Source organism: Geospiza fortis, unplaced genomic scaffold (genome assembly GCF_000277835.1).
Source record: "Geospiza fortis unplaced genomic scaffold, GeoFor_1.0 scaffold172, whole genome shotgun sequence".
Classification (NCBI taxonomy): domain Eukaryota; kingdom Metazoa; phylum Chordata; class Aves; order Passeriformes; family Thraupidae; genus Geospiza; species Geospiza fortis.
In genome coordinates this window covers 16,174-35,376 of record NW_005054309.1, presented here as the reverse complement: position 1 = coordinate 35,376, position 19,203 = coordinate 16,174, and the positions used below count along the sequence as shown (strand labels likewise).

The 19,203-nt window shown below is 52.2% G+C and overlaps 1 protein-coding gene across 1 annotated transcript in view; it reads right to left on the bottom strand.

Annotated features, from left to right (window-relative positions):
• Nucleotides 1-19,203, bottom strand: part of XXYLT1 (xyloside xylosyltransferase 1) — a 30,838-nt gene that overhangs the window by 10,473 nt on the left and 1,162 nt on the right. Inside the window, exons 3-5 of the mRNA XM_005419086.2 lie at nucleotides 17,904-18,025; nucleotides 16,038-16,185; nucleotides 2,887-3,019 (exon numbers count right to left, since the gene is read on the bottom strand). Of these exons, the coding sequence (XP_005419143.1) occupies nucleotides 2,887-3,019; nucleotides 16,038-16,185; nucleotides 17,904-18,025 (403 nt within the window). The remainder of the gene's footprint in view (nucleotides 1-2,886; nucleotides 3,020-16,037; nucleotides 16,186-17,903; nucleotides 18,026-19,203) is intronic.

Genomic DNA, 19,203 nt, shown 5'->3' with positions numbered 1-19,203 from the left:
CTGCTCTCCACAGGCCACTCCAACTTACCCTGAGTGGCCCCAAAGGACAGACCAACACCAGACTGTGGAACAGTTAAATCCCAACACTGGCCTAGCAGGAGGGCCGGGAGATCCTGTTGCTCAGAGAAATGTGTTTGTCCAAGACAAACAGTGGCCGGGCATTGTTTCAGCATGAGTCAAGCAAGTGGAAACACTCCCGTGCCATCCTGTTTTGCTGTCTGGAGGTTTCCCCTACCTTCAGGATATGCAGACAGGCTCCGGGATGTTTCCTATTCGCTGTTCTCTTACTCCTCCGTTTCCCGGAATGTCTGTCTGTGCCCAGCACTGCTCATTGCACCAGTGCAGCAGCCTGAGCCTTCTGCAGCCCCAACCTGTGCCTACAAAGTGCAGCCCACAGCCAGGCAGCCAAAGGGCAGCTGATGGAAACAGATGGTGGATTGATCTCCATCCACATTTCCCATTGCTACAAAGCAGGAAAGATGGCACCCAGACCCTTTCTGGCCACTGGCTTACCCTGCCCCAGGGAACCAAGTCCACAGCTCCATGAGCAAGCTCAGGACAGCTCTGATAATTCACCCCAAATCCTCTGATGCTTTAGGACAATGCTAGTGCTGCAGAGAGTACGAAATGGCGAGGAAAATGTGAGTGGCAACACAGAGACCCCACAATCACACTGTAATCCTCCTCCCTCCCCACAACCCTTTTCCCAACTAATGCTTCAAGCCTGCACACATGGCAAACAACGCAGCTGGAGCTGACACCTGTTGTTTCACACCTACAACATGTTTTTTATCTTTCTAAAAGTATAAAAATAGTAAAGAATTTTTTTTTACAAAGACATCCATGCTTTGTCAGCTCATGTTTGTGTCTGGAAACCCTTTTAGCAGTGAGGTGCGAGCCCCACAGGGTGCAGGGCTTGGCAGGAGGGCAGGCTGGAGTTTGCACAGCTCGCCCCACAACGGGTGATCTGGCGACAAGAAGGATCAAGAACTTGTTTTCACATGAAGATCAAAACAACACAAGAAGAAAAGCACAACATAGCCCAAAGTGACCCAGAATGTCAAAACTGCAACAACAGAAAGTTCAGCCCAAAAATGCAGCCTGTGAGGGCTATTACTGCTTGGCATGTTTGTCCCCACCGCGGGTGGCAGGAGGGGGAGAACACAGCTATGGCTTGGGTCAGGTATTCAGTGCTCAGCCCCATGATCCCCTGCCATGCTGAAAGGCTCTCCAGCAGAGCCCCTCAAACCTTAATTCAGTCCCCTCCAGGCACACCCAGTCTCACAAATCACATCCAGGCAGCAGATCACCATCCCCGCTCCCTAGTTATGCATTGAAATAATGCAAAACCCTGCAGAGACAAAAACAAAGTGATTCCACCCTGCACTAATTGTAGGCAAACGAGTGCTTCATTTACCCTGTTCCAGCACCACTAACAACAGGGATCTGCCCTGCTGGGCCCACCAAGGCCACAGCCTCACAGCCCTGCAGCCACTCTTGGCTGGGGCTCTTCCCTCCATCCCCCTTTAAGCTCTAACAATTGCATACGATTAACTGGGGCTGGATTTACCATTCTGGGCACCAAAATCCTGTCAGGACACCCAAAGCAGATACAGGAGCCCTCTACTCTCCAAGCATGGTGTCACCCTATGGAGACAAGACCTCAGCATCTGTGTTCCTCTAGCCCCAGCTCTTCCTGCCAAGAGTACAAATCAGGAGAGAGGTGACACTTATGCCACAGACAGAGAGATGTCTTTTTTCCAGCTCAGAAATAGTGCTGACTTCTGTAGTTCGAGCAATCACATTCTGTCATATGGTTTAGGCTTCCAGGAAGCAATTGGTAGTGACTAACAACCATCAATCCCCTGTTGATGAACTTCTCTCTGTCTCTACCCTCTTCCCATCTGGATACACAAGCAGCAAGAAAGGCTGGTCCAGATCTTTGCAGCTCAGCCTTTGCCCAAGAGTGCTGTTGGTAAAGTCTTAGAAGGCTCAGTAGAGAAGTAGGCTTCCAGCAGGGAAGGAAAAGACATACAGACCTCTTAGGCTTTTTTATCTTTCTCCAAGAACTTTTCCATTAGGATTAGCAAATCTAGCCAAGCCATCTCAGATGCTCAAATTCAGCTCTGCTGAGATCCATTAAGGCATCCTGGCATAATTATCTGATCTACCCTGGATTAAAAGAAAACCTGAAATCCATCCTTAGAACAATGGCTAAACAAAACCAATTTCTCTAAGCACCTGGAAATATCCCTGTGTCCCTGAATCCCACCAGTGGTGCATTATTTCCCATGAGTGGGAAGGACTGGGCCACCCCTTTGTGAGTGGTTTCCAGCACAGTCAGCAGTGGCTGTGGACCAAGGGTCTGAAGAGCAAGGGACCATGAGGCCACCTTCATGCTTGCAAGCCCAGGTCAGCAAGAGCTGCCCATTCAGCCTTCCCTGGGGGAAGCAGAAAGTTCACCCCAGGGACCCAGAACCTCACTGTTGCCCAAACTCAATCCCTGCTCTCTGCAATACTCTCAGCCAAAACTTCAGCGCGCCAACACACAAACAGTTACAGCACCTCAGCAGGCATGGCTGGGCAAACATGATGTACATGATGTACTCTAGATGTACTAGAGTCCAGGCATGGATTTGGCACTGATGATCAAGAATTTGCCTCTAAAAGTCTTGTGATGGTGTGTGAGAACAAGCAAACAAACCACAGCAACACTGTATGGTTTGCTCATATCAATTTACAAGTTTCAGATTAAGGCCCTCCGCAGGGATTAAAGCAGGGAGACCACTGCTCTCTGGGTTTTTTTCCAAAGAGCAACCTGAGTTGAAGAGAAGCCACCAGCCACCTGCTGTCCACTCCCTGCTCCCCCTGGGGACAGGGTTGTACCTGTACACTGGTTGCATTTCTCTGGCAATCCCAATGACCGCTCCCTCTGGGAAGTTGTCAAACTCATCAAACAGGTCTCGGATGTTGGTCTTGTACTTCAGGTCCAAGTCTACCTGGATGATTCGTGTTATTTCTGAAAGCACAAAGAAGAAAAGTCAGCAATATAAGACAAAAGTGTAACCTGTGATTACCACCAGCTACTGGAGGAGCTGAACCCAATGAGGTGCACTCTGCTCCATGGGCAACTCAGAGTAAACACAATCCAGCTGCAACCTCTGCAGGAAGCAAACAAACTTCAACCATCATGAAGCATTTACCACTGTGTGTTTACTTCAGAAATCATTTCTGGTGACCCCCTGCTTCTATCCACTCCCTCCTTCCTTCCAGAGGACTGGTTTTCCATATAACTGACAAAAGCAAGAGGTAGCTTCAACCCAGCCTCTCTCTGTTTCTGGAAGTGCTTCTGTAGTGCCAGCCCTGCAAAATTCCATGTTTACTTTCAGCTACCAACTCCATGAGTGTTTCCCACCTCCAGCCCAGAGAGCATCCATCCCTGGCCCAACATACCAAAGTAATTCCCATCATGGACAGCATCAGTTCACCACATGACACCTCCAGTATCACCTGCACAAACCCATTAGCTCCCAGCAGCTTGCCACAGCTTCCCTGAGGAAGAGATCACAGAGATGAGAGCCCTCTGCCTGCACAGAACTGCTGGTGATCAGCAGCCTGGAACACTATTACTGCTGGTGGTACCCTCTCAGAGGCAAGGGGGGTTGTAAAGACACGGAAGCATCTTCCACTTGCAGTGAGACATCCAGAGCAAGGAAAGGCTGGAGGACATAATTCTCAAGGCTGGGCCTGAGGTACTTAACAGGGTCAGGCCCCTGCCTGAATTTGTCCCAGTCTCTGCAGCATGAGAAAGACTGAAACATGGAGATGCTGCTTGGGAGAGTGTGCAGGAGATGTGCCTTGACAAGACTGCTCGTCCCAGGTGGATGCTGCACGGATTGCAGCAGGCTGAGTGCAATGCAGCAAGTGCAAACACTACAAGAGATCAAGCCATTAGATGGGATCTCCCAGCAACAAGCAAAGCCATGGTCATCTTCTGGCCAGGCCAGCTCAGCCCTTCTCAGGGAGTGTGAGTGGAGCCATCCCCAGGGCATTATGTAATGCCCCCTCTATTTATCTGTGTTATAAAATCCAAGAGCAAATTGGCCAGGTTGCTTAGCACTCAGCAGTAATTGGATTGTAAGGCTGTGTCAATGTGTTTTGGTCCCACTCATCATGCACAGGTGCCCTTACAGCTCCCTGCAGGCTAGACCTGCCTGTCACCACCACTTCCAGAGCAATTAGCAAACCAAGCCTTCATCCTTCCTCCTGCTCAGTACATGCAGGCAGGAGGACAAGCCCTACCCGCCCTCACCTTCTGCTGTGCCTATGGTCAGGGCTTCCCATCAGCCTGGTGTTGCTGTGGCAGTGCCACCATGGTTCCTCATGCCCCCACCCTGTCGTGCTTGGGACAGGCTGCTGGCTACTCCTGGCTGCTGAGAGCCAGAGGCAATGGCTCTGTTTTCAGCCCCCAAAGCCACCATGGGACTAGAGACCCAGAGGCACTGAGAGCAGCCAGGCACCAGCAGTTATCCCCCAGCACAGGAGTGCAGATTTGCATTTTCAAGAGTGTTCATTGCTTGGTGTTTGTTTTTCAAGCAGATGCTGGGCTGTACAGCAGCTCTGAATTTTCTGCAGATCTTGCACTAATCTGGGACTCTTGGCAATTGCTCATACCTACCACATTGTCCCCGTTTGAGAGCAAAAAGGCCCTGTGAGGTTAAGCAAGAAATATACTGCTTACACTGCGAAGCACCCAAGCAGAAATATAAATCAAGGAGAAACAGTATCTAACCTACCACCACTTGGGCTGTATCTCAATTTACTTTTTTAACATCCGTCATGCTCTATCTGCTAAAGGGAAAGGCCATGCTCCCTTCAGCTGTCAGTATGGCAATCCTCAGGCCTACCTAATGTTTACCATCACCATAATCCTCTGTTTGCAGAGATTTAAACCCCAGGCACAGTAAATCACCACAGGCTAAAGCAGGTCTTGACCTGAAAGCAATTTCCCTCAGCCTTCTGAACTGCCTCAAAAATGGCCAGCGCAACTCAAGCATATGAATCAGCAGAGCAGTGGATTTCTGCAGTGAGGAACAAGACAAGTATCCCACATGCACCCAACCTCCCCAGCGGCTCAAATTACAGTGGGGCAAACCCCCAAATCCAAAACATTACCACACTTGAGAATACCCAGACTGGTCACAAAACTCCAGGACAAGAAGACCTTAAACTTAAGCACAAGTTCAGCTCCTGAGAAATGTGGGGAGCCTGAGCCCTACAAGGCTGAGGCTGGGAAGAGGGGATGGGATTCCCAGGGGCATCCCAGCACCACTCCCCCTGGTGCACAGCAGCCTCATCAGGTTTCAATTAAATGAACTGTGAGCCACGTCATCCGATTGTTCTCTAAAATTACAGCTGAACACAACTGCAGTTCATCACAGTGGAGAATGAAAGCTGAGCTTGGAGGAAGCTCCAATCCCAACCCTGCCTGTCCCAGCACCTCCGTGGGTGAAAGGCTCTGGAGAGTCCCTGTAGCCCAGCCAGCTGTCCCCAGAAGCCTCAGCTGAGCAGGGAGCTGAGCTGAGCACAGCTGCAGTGCCAGGCAGGGATGGCAGTGCCACAAGAGCCCAGCATGGAGACACACAGTTTATTTACACACACACCCTGGCTTCTCCATCCTGCCCTTCCTTAGAAGCTTCCCATGTTTGGCTCACCCCAGCACACTGGTCCATGCTGTGCCCTGTGCTTCCCACAGAAAATACTCACGAAGAAATTAGACCCAGAAAGCACCAAGTACTTTTTTTTAAATTTGATTTTTTGAAATTTAATTTTTTTTTTGTTAAAGCAAGCACGAACTGCAACAGAGATGTAAGTGAGCATGGGTGACATGAAGCATCACTTTGCCAGATGCAGCTTGCACGCACAGATTAATGGCTGAGATGATTTCTCTGCCTGGGACTGGCAAGGGGCCAGGCACTAACATTTCTGATGTGTCATGCTCTTTTACCCTCCGACCAAGCCTTTGTCCTGGCTGCCATGTGGGGGTGGAGGGATCGCGTGCTCTCTTAGGCACAAGCTGCTCACAGGGATCCAGCTGGAAATGTGGGAAAAGGCTGAGTGCTCTGCTCAGCAGGGAGTTTTCTAACTTTGCCATACTGTGTAGAACCCTCCACTCTGTTCAGCTCCAGCTCTTCCAGCCAGGGCATGGAGAGGGGAGCTGTGCAATTCAGAGATGGTCTCCATTAGCAGTGACAGCTTTATAGGACAGGTTGGCCCCATTTAAAGCTCGTAATCTTTCACTGCTGCCTTGTATCAGCAGCTACAGAAGGGCTGTGCTCCAGGCTTGGCTCAAAACCTCCCCCCAGCCCTGCCCAGAGGCGAATGGCCAGGTTCAGAGATGCCTCATCCCACAGCCTCATCCAGTGAGGGGGCAGAGGCAGGCAGAGGTCATGTCCCTGTGCCCTGCTGCCCCACATTCTCTACCAGGACACAGTGGGGCTACAACAGCACACAGATAGGCACCCTTTGGTGTGCTGAGGGGCACAGCAGGTTGTCTGGATGCTCTGAAAGGCACCCAGGAGCCCCTGTGGTAGCAGGCAGCTTCTGCAGCAAGTCTAACAGCTCTTCCCAGGAAGCATGGACCCCAAAAACTGTCCCAGGGCAGAGCAGGGATAGAGGAGGTATGCAGTGGGCCAGGCCACCCCACCACTGGAATGACACTTAGCAGCAAACTTGGTCTAGATGAGCAATCTGATTTATAAAGTGACACACCTGTCCTTGGCAGGGGGGTTGGACACAGATGAACTTCAGGGTCCCTTCCAACCCAAACCATTGTAAGACTCTATGAAATTGCTCTTCCCAGAAATGTCAGGGAGGATCAGAATGGCAGCAGGGGGCACAGGGAGGAGGTGAGCTGCTTTGGTGGACCTAGCCAGAGCTCTGGGGATGTCATGCAGCTTCATGCCGACTAGGAGAGACTCCTCCAACACAGAATCATGAAATTATTTAGACTGGAAAAGACCTTTAAGATCATCGAGTCAAACTGTTAGCCTGGTATTTATCAGGTGGGAACACCTTGACCTCCCCTGCATCACAGCAGAGACTTTTGGGACCAGAGGTGCTTCAAGAGGTCAGATCAAGGGCACTGCTGGGATTGCTGCCCCAGCTGTGACCCAGGCACACCACTCTGCCTTTTGCCACGGAGCCAGCACCTCCCAGTCCTGCAACACAGGGAGGCAAGACCCCACTCCATCCTTCAGGAGGCAGTGCAGGGTGGTGGCCTGGACAGGGCTGGGACAGGGAGCTGCTGGAGGCAGAGCAGCTCAGTGAACCTTCTGCAGGGCCAGCAGCAGCTGCAGCCAGCACGGGTGACACAGCGCAGCCAAGTGACAGGAGTGTCCCCTGCTGGCTGCAGCTCTGGGTGTTGCAGGGCTGCAGTGGGCTGTGGCAAAGGGCCAGGGGGTGGCTGTTCATTTTGCCACTTGACCTGGACCACCAGAAGGGAGAGAGGCAAGCAACCAAAGCTCTCTGAGTTGGAGTCAGAAGGGCTGGGGATCTCTGCTCTGCTGGTCTACAAATGCTGGGCACACCTGGACAGCTGCCCCTCCATGTCTCTGAATTGCTTTGAGCAACGTTTTTTTAGTCAGGTTTTTTAGCTGTGCCCATTATGACAGGAAGATCCCAAGGGAAGAAGGAGCTGTGAAGGACCAGCAGTGACTTTTAGATGGCTGCCTTGGGCCATAAACGTCCTGGAGCAGGGCAGCAGCCGCCAGCTCCAGCGGGCAGCATGCCTGCAGGAGCAACACGTGGATCCACAAAGCTGCCTGTGCTGGCTGTGAAACCAGAATCCTCCGCCCTCACTGCCTCTGAGAGACGTGTGGCCAAGAAAAACTCCACTCCCACAGCCAGCACCGTGGCCAAACATGGATGCAGAGTGGGTGACAGGCTCCAGAGGTCCCTGTGCAACCCAGAGGGTACTGCCCAGCAGCAGCAGCCAGCTGTCCCCAAAAGCCTCAGCTGCAGCAGGGCACGAGAACAGCTGCAGTGCCAGACAGGGATGCCAGCACCTCAACAAGCCCAGTGTGGAGGCACACAGTTTATTTACACAAACATGCTGGGTTCTCCATCCTGCCCTTCATTAGAGGCTCCCTGGGTTTGGCTCACCCCCTGCACTGGCAGCTGCCCCTGGCCGCCCTCCCTGCTGCTGTCAGCAGGGCTGTGAGCAGCTTCCTCTCTGGCTGCATGCTCCCCTGGCCAGGCCTTGTTTTCTCCACACACAGCCTCCCCTCTGTGCCCAGCATTAATCACTGCTGCCTGCCCAGCTGACCTCGGCAGCACCAGAGAGCCTCGCCCAGAGGAAGCAGCCAAGGCAAGGGCAAACGTGCACGTGTGCAAGCACAACACAGAGCTTGCTGTCACTGAGCTGGCAGCTGGGCGGCTGCAGTCCCCCTTCCCAGGACACAGTGCTGCTTGAGAGCCCACCCTCCCAAGAGAAGATGATGCTACAAAGCCCTGCACCAGCACAGCTTGCCAAGGTGCAGAGCGGCTTACCTTCCAACTGTGTGCTTCAACACAGGTCCTGCTGTCTGCCATGCAGCCAAGGGTCCCCTCCGCTCCCTGGGACAGCCCAGCAGCCTCCTCCCCATCAAACAGCCTCCCTCCCCTCACACAGAGCTCCAGGGAAGTGCAGGGGTGATGTGCCCCCGCAGCCCAGCTGTTAACCAGCTTTCTGCAGCACTGATTAGGCACCAGCAGAGCAGAGCAGTGGCTGCAGCACAGCAGCTAATCAGCCTATCAGCTAATTAAAAAATTAGGCTGTCTGCCAGAGACAGATGACAAATCATTGCTACCACCCATGCAGGGCAGGCACCTGGGTGAGCTCAGGGGTCTGGAGCAGCAGCAATGTTCCCAGGGATTGACAGCAGCATCCCTTGGATCACCTTGCCTCACACCCCACAGCCATCTCCTGAGGGAAGGGGAAGACTCAGCAGGAGATAGATGTGTTTTGTTCCAGGAAATTAATTTTTCCTGTGCATCCAAGTGTCCCCTTGTAATCCATCAAGGCCTGAGAGACTAATATTTAGCAGTACTCAACACCTTGGCTCTTACCTGGACTCAAAGGCAGCAACATGGCTAAGCATGCACTAGGTTTCAGGATGGAGGTGGAAATGCTGTTTGCCTTGTATTTAATATATGCTACTGCTGGGGGGAGGAGTGTGAAAACACTTTTTGGAGCTGGAGGAAGAGCAGCAGGAAATCTTTTAATCAGACAAAATAAGGTTTGATTCCAGCTTGCTATAAATTACAAAAGAGTGGATGGAAAGCTGTAAAGTAATGAGCAGGTGAGATGGAAAGGAAAACCAAAAAGAGATACAGGAAAATAAATTTTCTGGGCTCAGATCCCAGTTAACTGCGCACACTGGGGGAAAGGGCTGCAGGCAGATTTTGTCCTTGTTTCTTCCTGCTAAACTCTAATGAGCTATGGCAGAGCAGGGAGAGGCTGTGGGGGAAAGCAGCCCTGGCATCAACACTGGGTGACCCCCAGCAGCTTCCAATCCTTTGGGAATGGGGCAGCTGGTCTGGCTGGGGAGAGAGGAGGGCAGCACCCACCACAGCACCGGGTGATGAGACCCTCCTGCTCTGTGGGAGCGGGGGGAGCAGCCAGCCCCGGCCTGACAGATCTAGGACATCCAAAAATAATCGATGGTGACACTGCAGCAAGGGGCAGGCAGTGGAAATGATGAGAAGTGACACTACCCCCGGGGGCTGTGGGCCACGTTGGCCCCAGAGGCAGCAGTGCCACAGGGAAGGGGTCTGTGCTGTGATGCAGCACTCAGGAGACTTCCAGGCACTTGCTGAGCAGCAGCCACATCCCCTCATCACAGCAGCCCTTCCTGGCACCTCCTCCACACTAGGGCTGAGGCCAAGGAGCTCTCCTGTCAGGACAGGCATGTCCCACAGGCATAATCCCACAGATGGGACTACCAGCTCATCTCAGCAGATGTGGACCCCTCTACAAGGCCACAGCCTCCAGTGTTTACCTGGGCTGGGCTTATTCAGAGGTCTGCTGTTGCCTGCTCCTGAAAAGCATCATGAAAACAACTCTCTCAGCACAACAGGCTCACCCCAGCAAGGAACAATGGCTGGCACAGCTATCCCTATTGCTCGCAAAATGATCACTCCAGTGCCTTCCCTTCCCATCACAGGACCTGACATAAGTGCTTGCAGCTCAGAGACAGGCTGGGAAGGGAATCTGGCTGTTTTTCACGTGCCTGTGGCACAAAGCAGGGAGGGAGGTTATGAGAGCACATCAGAAACTATTAACACTCCCTCCATCCCGTAAAGATGGAAACATTTTTGCCAGAATGCAAACCCTTCAGCTACTGCAGCATCCCTTGGGAACTGTGGTTTGGGAGCACATGGCTGGGGGGCCAATTCCCATGACTGCCACAGACCCCAATTTTCTGTGCCTTTTCCCAACATCTCCCCGTTGGTAGCACACAATCAAGCCTGAAGCATGTGGGACATGGGCACTCTCCTCCCAGCCCTCTCCCACCCAACAGCTGCATCTCTGCATTCCCTGATGCGGTGGGGCTCAGCAATGATGGCAGTGCTCAGCCAGCAGGAAAGGATCAGGAGTGACGCACTTTCAAAATGCTCACTTATTACAATTATTACAGTGATTTGCTGAGTTCTGTGGGCAGCTGCCCTGTGCACCAGGAATCGCTCTGCAGCTGACAGGAGGAAGAAGGGGGAGTGATGCCTCCTCACCTCCTTCTACCTCAGAGACCTCTAATGCCCTGTGTGACACAGGATGTGTGCAGTGCAGCTCTGCACGTGCCTGCTGTCGAGGGGACACACCACATGTGGGCACCTGGCACCCCACAGGCAAACAGAGTCCAACCTGAGCAATCCCATGCTGTGGATTCAAACAGTGCAGAGGCAACGTTGAATCCTCATGCACACATCCCTACAAAGCAATCAACAATGTGTTCAGGATGCTGCCTGTGGGATAGCATTCCTTTCCAGAAGGACACTAGCAGAAGACAGTTACTGGTCGAGGCATTATTCCAGTACACAGACTGCTTTCCTGGTACCTCTGTGCTTAACCCTTCCCCCAGCTCCCAAGCTCTTCACCTCCACAGCCAGAGGCAGGAGTGCTTCAGGTGCCCAGCCTCGGCACAGGCAAAGTGCCCTGAGAAAGCACAGCACAGCTCAGTGCCTGCTCCAACACGTCTCCTGGCTGGCCTCTGCCTTCCCTCCAGCTCTGCTTGGTGGGAAAGGCATAAGCTGATGTTCACAGAGGCCTCTGTCTCTGGGCTGGTAATCCCAGAGCAGACAAAGGCTGATATCAGTTTCGTGGGAGACCAAGCCGGAGCCAGCAGCTGGATCCTGCTGCAGGCAGCACCAAACCCCAAGCAACTGGGGCTTGGTCATTGTCAGGCTGCTTGGACAAACATCATTATAATCTGGTCTGTGCTTAACAATCAGTACAGCTGTTGATAATGAGCTGGAGAAATTGCCCTGTTCAGAGTCTGAAGCCAGGGAGACCACTGGACTTCCCATGATCCTGATGTGTCACAGGTGCTCTCTGGACACTCACTATGCAGCCAAAGGCACAGCTCCCTGGTGGCAGTCCCTTCCCCAGACACAGTGCTGCTTATTCACCCCCAGCAGCCACCCCTGCTTCCCCCAGCACCCACATCTGTGTCCTCCTGACATGCTCCTGCACAGCTGGCAGCTCCAGGACACACTGGGGCTTGCTGTCCAACACACAGCAGCTGGCTGTGATTCCCTCCTCCATGAGGCAGCCTAGCACCTTCCGCATCCTGCAGAAAGGAGCTCTACAGATCACCACACTCTGTTTTGAACATCCTTTTCACCAATTTTGATGTCTCCCAGTGCCTGTACAAACTTCTGCCTTGTATGGCTTGTGGCTTCATGGACCACACCATAAACCCCTTGGCCAGCCCCATCCCAGACTGGAGGGTCCCAGTCAGCCAGGCTTGTCCCACACAGAAGCCAAGGCCCTCTCTAAAACTCTTTCATTTTTTACCAAATGTTGACATGCTATAAATTTTGACAATACACAACAATTAGTTCTACTCTGTTCTCCTTCCTCACAGCTCCACACCTTTATTTAGTCCCACAGAGACTTACCCACTTCTCCCACTGCTGCCTACTCCCCCTACAAGCCCCCTGTGAACAGCCTTACCACCAGCAGAACAAGCTCCTGAGTTTTCAGGCAGCAAGTACCCAGGTACATCTTCAGCACCTGGAAGATGCAAAATGCTGCATGAGCGCTAACCTCACACCTTGCAGAGCCCAGGGGGCTGTGCTCATCTTCCCACCCTTTATCACAGCTTCTGCCTTCAGGCTGGGCTGGACAGTGAGAGAGAAACCCTGAGAACGCCCCCACACGCTGCCAGGGGGAGGAGATCACCACGCTCAGAGATGCTCCTACTCCCCATGGAGACAGCCAGCTGCTTCAGCAGCCAGGAAACTCTGCTACCTCCAATTTGTCAAATACCATCTTCAGTCAAGTTCTGCCAAACACCCTCACTCCATGGGAGCGAAGCACAGTACTGTCAGCCAGGTTTCTGAGCCTCCCCTGAACTAAGGGGACTCCACTCCTCTGTCTAAATTGGCAGAGATAAGCCACAAAGCTGCTTCTGTGTCATGTCTCATTTTCCCTGTGCTCCTTATTCTCCCACAGGGCCATTCTGCTGCAGCACTATCAGCAACACCAATGGAGTTGAACACCAAATGGCAGTTTTCAAAGCTCTACCCAAGCTGCTTGATGCTGCTGGCTCTCCCTTGGCCCACCAGCTCCTTAGGAAGAACACTTGTTAAATAAATTTTTCTTGGAAACAACCTTGGGCCAAGAATGGGCACCAAAAATTCCCTGGGGAGCTCCCAGCTTTCCCAGGCTGCCCTTCTGTCACATCACCTCCTCCCCTCACTTGTGGCACCAGGAGTCTGTCCCTAGACCCTGCCTGCCAGACAGACCTTCCCAGACATTACTCCTTGATGTACCCACAGAAGAGTGATAAAAAGCTTGCTGGGCTGCCTGATTCACACAACTAAAATGACAAGTGATAGAGGGATCAAAGCCAGCCAGGAAGGAAGAGGTCCCCTCTGGATGGGCACACTGAAAAGGAAAAGTGAAAAGGTCTGGATCCTTGTTCTCTCTCCTCCTCTTTGCACTGCTCTGTGAGTCTCAAGACCATTTCATGCTGGCATTGTCCTGGTCCTGGCAGCTCCTTCTAAGCCTGAACCTGCTTGTCCTCTCTGTGTAACTTTCCCCTCACTTTCCCCTTGCAGAACCATTCTGATGGATCAAGCACTGCTCCAGCTCCCTGGGCCTGGCCACACCACATTAAAATGGGATTTATGAGCCTCGAGCACAGACAAGAGTTATGCAGTCTGCACTTCTGCGTGCTGCATACCAACTCCCCAGCTGGTTTAAATCAGATTAACTCCACTGATGTAAGACATTTAAGGCAAGAGTGTTCCATGATTTACACCAGCTAAGAAGCTGTTATATTATAACTTGGCAGCTGCAGGTTTTAGATGTGAAGTTTTTTGGGCAAAGATCCCAAGCAACAGTAAACGACAGAGCAGCTGAGTGGCAAACCCCATTTAACCTCAGTGCAATGTGCATGCAGCCAGTACATGTCCTACAAAAGTTCCTAAAAAAATAAAAATAACTTGGTGTTCAGTTTTCAGTGCCACCAGTCTGCAAAGTCAATGCCTCATCATAATCCATAGATTCCAAACAAATCACTAAATCATGATACTGTGGAAATGCCTCTCTTCAAAAAATGATATATTTGGTAAACTAAAGCCAGGCAATTTTAGTACAAAGGTCGCTTGCTACTGAAAAAAACCCTATAGACTGATTAATGCAAATGAACACACCAGAGAGTTTAATATTCAGATCAGGGCCTTCATTTCTGCTAGAGGATGCTCAAGCTTCCAATCAAATCTGGATTCCACAAAAATGTGCCGCTAATGCTACAGAGCCAGATGTGCTCGGAGAGGTGCACAAAAAGACACAGCACGCAGGGCAGAACACAGCATTCAAGGCAGAAGAAATGGCAAAGAAATACACCAGGAAAAATGGTAATACTGCCTGAAAAAGAGGGTTTGGTCCTTTCTCCTCCAACTTAGCAAAGTGGCTTGTTCAGCCCAGTAGATACTGCTTGTCAGAGTCAGGAGGGCAGCAAGAGCCATTCCCACATCACCTGAAAGCCTGCAAGTGGCAGCAGAGCTGCAGCCTTTCCTGTGCCTCTCCTTCAGTGCTGGCTGCACAGGGAGGAGTCTGGTGAGCCCCACCAGCCCCATAAATCACCAGGCACACAGCACAGCAAACCTGACCTCCCTTGCAAGGGAAATATAAATCAGCTTTACTAGCAGCTTCTGAAACAAAAACTAAACTCACGAAACTGTAAAAATGCCTCTTTAAACATCCTGTGCCCCGAACAGACAATTGAAAGCCCCGTCAAGCTGAGGGAGAGCAAACAAGCTTTCCAAGAGATGAGGGCTGATGAACTGAGAAAAGGCATTTCAGACTGAGCAGCTTCTTGCTGGCAGGCAGCACGACAGGGATATCTTTAGCACACAGCAAAGACAGAGTAGGGAATCAGGAGGAGTGAATTAGCCAGCATTAATACCATCATTTGTATGCAGTGTACTTCAAAGCGCTCACAGTGCAGACAGCACCAGACACACACAAAATTACCCAAGTCTGGGGAAGAGCCATGAAGAGCACATTTGCTGGAGCCCACAGAGTAATGATCAGTAAGCTGGGATGGGACCCTCAGGGCCAGCACTGCCCCACTGTTTAATAAGCTAGTGTGGGAAGGCCATGCCATGAGGACAGGGGCAAGTCTGCAAAGGACAGAGGAAGTCTCATGAAGCACAGCAGAGGTAGGAGCTCCTAAGTAGAGCCAAACTGGGACAGGACTCAGCAGGGCCACAGGGAAGGTGTATCTGCTCACATCTCAGCAACAGGGCACCTGAGATCCACGGTAGGAAGTCTGCAGGGAGAATTAGAGCTGGGCAGAGGCTCCAGATGCCAAGGAAGCTGCTGGTGCCAGCGGTGCTAGCCCTGGGAACATGCACACATGTGGGAACACGCCACCATTGCATGACACCCACAAGCAGCTTTGAGAGGCTGGTCACCTCCTCCTGGGGCAGGTGTAGGGCCAGGCAGGGTCCTAGGGCTCCTTGCCACCACTGCCACCTGCAGCCTGCCATGCCCAGGGAGGACATGCGACCAGCCCGGGAAGGGATGCTGCCATCACTGGTGCACCAGGCCAGCCAGGCACCTGGCAGGGAGAGCCCAGGGACAAGCAGGGCTGCAGGAGCTCCAGTGAAGGGGTTTGGAGCCCAAGGACACAAAACCCTACTTGTGCAACCAAGGACTAGAGAGCACACTGGTTTCACGAGAGGCAACTGCACACAGCCAGGGGAGGAAAACAGGATCAGCTGAGCCAAGCCCCTTCTGCCAGTTGCCTTGTTTTCCTGCAGAGTTCTTGTTGTTTCTGCACTTAACAACAGCAGAGGCACAATAAGGAAACTTAAGTGATCAGTGGCTGCTAATCAGCAAAGCTTTCCAAAAGCTCCCTAAAGCCAAGAGGAAAGACTCAACAACTACTCCCTGCTGATACTCAAGAGGGCACAGCTACACCACAGACACACAGCACCTATTTCTGCTGGCACCACAAGGGGAAGGGGGCTGTAAACACACACACAAAACGCCTGCTTGCTCCTGTCTCACCTCTCCTATCATCTCAGGGAGTAAAGGCAGGGCCAGCTGCCATGTGACAAAGAGAACCTCCTGTCACTCATGCCACTGGAGACCTGGATGAGGTCTTGGACTGACAAGCTCATCACTCTGCAGAAAGGAGCAGAATCCTAGGAGTCCATCCCAAAAGTTCATTAACTTTGTATTTCAAATAGCACCAGCTAACATCTCTGTGCAGAAGAGAAAGAGAGCCTGTGTTGCTGGAGGCAGCAGAGCAGAGACCTACCTTTGGGCATGATGCGATGCATTGCAACGGACAGGAAGAAGATGGAGTCGCTGTAGTAGGTCCCCGATCCAGCACTGAAGTGTTTCTGCATGGCCTCAACGATGGGAAACAGCTTTTCTGTCAGCTCATTCACATCATGGACGATTACCTGGCAGAGACACCAGAAACACCACTCAGCCACTGCCCCTGGGGACAGGCCCAGCTCCAGCAGCCTCTGCCCAGCCCCCACCAGCATGGGGTGGGGGGAAGGTTGGTAAAGCACAAATAGTGCTGCTGGCACTGCAGCTGCACAAAGGGGCCTGCCTGCCCTGGCCCCTGCACATCCTCCTGATGCAAGAATAGGCCAAGTGCAGGGAAGGGAGGACTTTCACAGCCATTTTGTAACTGTAAGGTGGGCAGAGACTTGAATCGCCTCAAGCAACCAAGTGTGTTCCATATTTTGGGCTGTTTCTCTGGTCTGTTCCCACTGCCTGATGCAAGCACATATCTGGTCTCCCATACGGAGTCCATCAGAAGAGGCAACAGCTCGCTCCAGGCTCTGGTGTGCTGCTGTTTAGAGCCAAGCCAGACCACATCACTTACCCTGAGGACCAAGGCTTGCTCCCTCCTACAGAAGCAGGCTGTGACAGGGTCAGGGACACAGCCCAGATTTGCTGCTCCTCAGCCGGGCACGGAGGCAAGCTCTGCAGCACGTCCCGGCGGGGCTGCAGGGGGAAGGGAGGACAGGCCGCAGCACGCTGACAAAAAATCCAAACATCAGGAGCTACAGCACAGCAGAGCAACTTCTGTAGATGGATCTCAGCCTGTCTGTGCTGGAGTTTTGCTGGTGCTCAGCCAGCCCTGCTCTGCATCCCTCAGCCCTGCGGGAGCCCATGCACCAGCACGGGCCCTGGCACGCCTGCGCCAGCTGTGGCTGTGTCCCAGAAACAGGAGCAACCCCAAATGCACCTTGCCAGCTACTGACATTTTACAAGCTTATCATTTATTCTGGTCAAAGTCCAATGGACAGGAACTTTCATGCAGCTTGTTATACCCACAGAAGGATACAGGTCACTGAATCACACAAGATAATGAGAGGGATTTTCAGGATAATTAAGAGAGATGAGGGACATGACCCTGGTGCAGATAAGGGGGAGTGCAGGAACTTGAGTGTGGAGACTTGGGGTCATGCTGCCTTCTTCAGGTCAGGGAAAGCAGCCCTGCTGAGGAGGACATGACATTGCAGCAGTACTTGAATTTTGTAGAGGGGAACCTATCGCCCTTGTCTGAGGGATACCAAGACACTTCCACAAGCTGGCCATGCCTTCTGCAGGGAACACAAACCACAATCTTCGTAGGTTGCTTTCAAACTAAACTATTTCAATAGGTCAACAGTTTCACTTCTTTTCCCTACTAAAACTTCATCTGTTCAAGAACAAGGGGGCCTGCACTATATACATAAAACATGAAGGATAGAGCACTTGCTTAAATTTTTTTTTTAATTAAAAGAAAACCTAAACCAAGCCAAATGCTTCAGAAAAGGTGGCTCTAGAGCCTGTGCTGGTGCAATGACCAATCCTCTCCATGGGGTGCACAAGGGGCTGCACTGATGCTCAGCTGGTGCAGAGACTGAGGCAGTGGGCAGTCTGGAGCTTCTCCTTCCACAGCTTTTTGCAGAATACATTGCTCAGACCAACGTGCTCTCACAGCAGTATGGAGGTTGCTGGATGCAGGGCTGTGCCCCTGGCTCCCATGGTACACTGAACACACTGAGGTGATGGGTCTGTGCTGGCACTAGCCAGGATGGCTGAGCCAAGGCAGGGCAGTGCTGGGGGACAGGCACAGCTGAGGCCCTATGGCCTGTCCTGGGGAGGGCACCCTCCACACCCACGCTGGGCCCTGGCCGTCAGCCGGGTGCCGCAGGAGCCCCCGCGCAGGCTCCGTGGCCAGCTCGTCCCTCGGCGGGGCGGCCCCGCTGCTGTCCCGGCTGCTGGGCTCGGAGCCAAGGCCTGCAGCAGAACAGCAGGAAAAACACAGAACAACACGTTCCAGGAAAGTGCATTGGGAGAGCTCATCAGCAACCACACCTGGCTTTGGGTAGCACAGCACAGTCCCCAGGACACTGCAGGGGAGGAAACTCTGTTACCATTAGGCAGCACCTCACCCCGGCTCTGCACGGTTGTGCCATCATGGTGACAGTGGCCATGCTGACCAGGACAGCAGCCAAAGGTGACCAAACAAGCAAACCACCACTACTCTCCAGGTGCAAAGGCACTGACAGCCTCTTCATGAAACTGAGCACCACCAGCATGGGGATGTGTGATGCTCCATTCCCAGCCCAGCTTGGCAGGGGCAGCTTTGGGGGCTGGCTGGGCTGGAGAAGCATGAAACAGAAATACAGCACCTGTAACCACCCTTCTGCATCCAGCAAAAGCAGCCTGAGGTGTGTACAGTACATAAAAAAGGGGGGAAAACGCCAAACCAATTCCAGTCACCTCTGAAGTGAGCACACTGCCAAGCACCAGTGGACAAAATTTATAGGAGAAATACTCCTGAAACTTGAGACAGCATCATCTGCCTTTCCACTCCTGCCAAAGAAAACAGGAAAAACATGTCTTTTGCCCACTCTTTTGTACTTCTGCAAAGCAAACTCCTGAGCAGCTGAATTTTGCTCCTGCAGCCACAGGCCAGGCAGCCTCTCTGGGACTGTGAAGACTTCTTCCCTCCTCATTGCTGATTTTAGCACAGCTTGTTGATCTGCTGCTAATTTTGTACTTCGTTATTTATTTGTGTAACAGCTCTTAGTAAATCCCTGTAGCTAAATCCGACCACGTTTGCTGAGGACATTAAGAAAAGTTCTAGGGGTTTCCTGTGCAAGCACAGTTTTATAAACACACATCCCACACTGATGAAAGACCCTTTCCAGTGATTTGCTAAGAAAAAACAACCTGCATTTCTTTTTCCTTTAACTTTCCCTCCTTCCCATGTCGATCATCCCTGCAGGTCTCTGTAAGCATGGTGTGATGGCAGCCCAGTTACATCCACCCCAGCAGCGTCCTTCGTGGGGCTCATCTGAACAGGAAACCAGGATGAGCAGAGAGCTGAACGCGTAGTTCGTGTTGTTATGGCAGGAAAATGGAATCGCACAAGGAGTCGCAGCTCACAGCCTGGAGTGGCAGGAAACGGG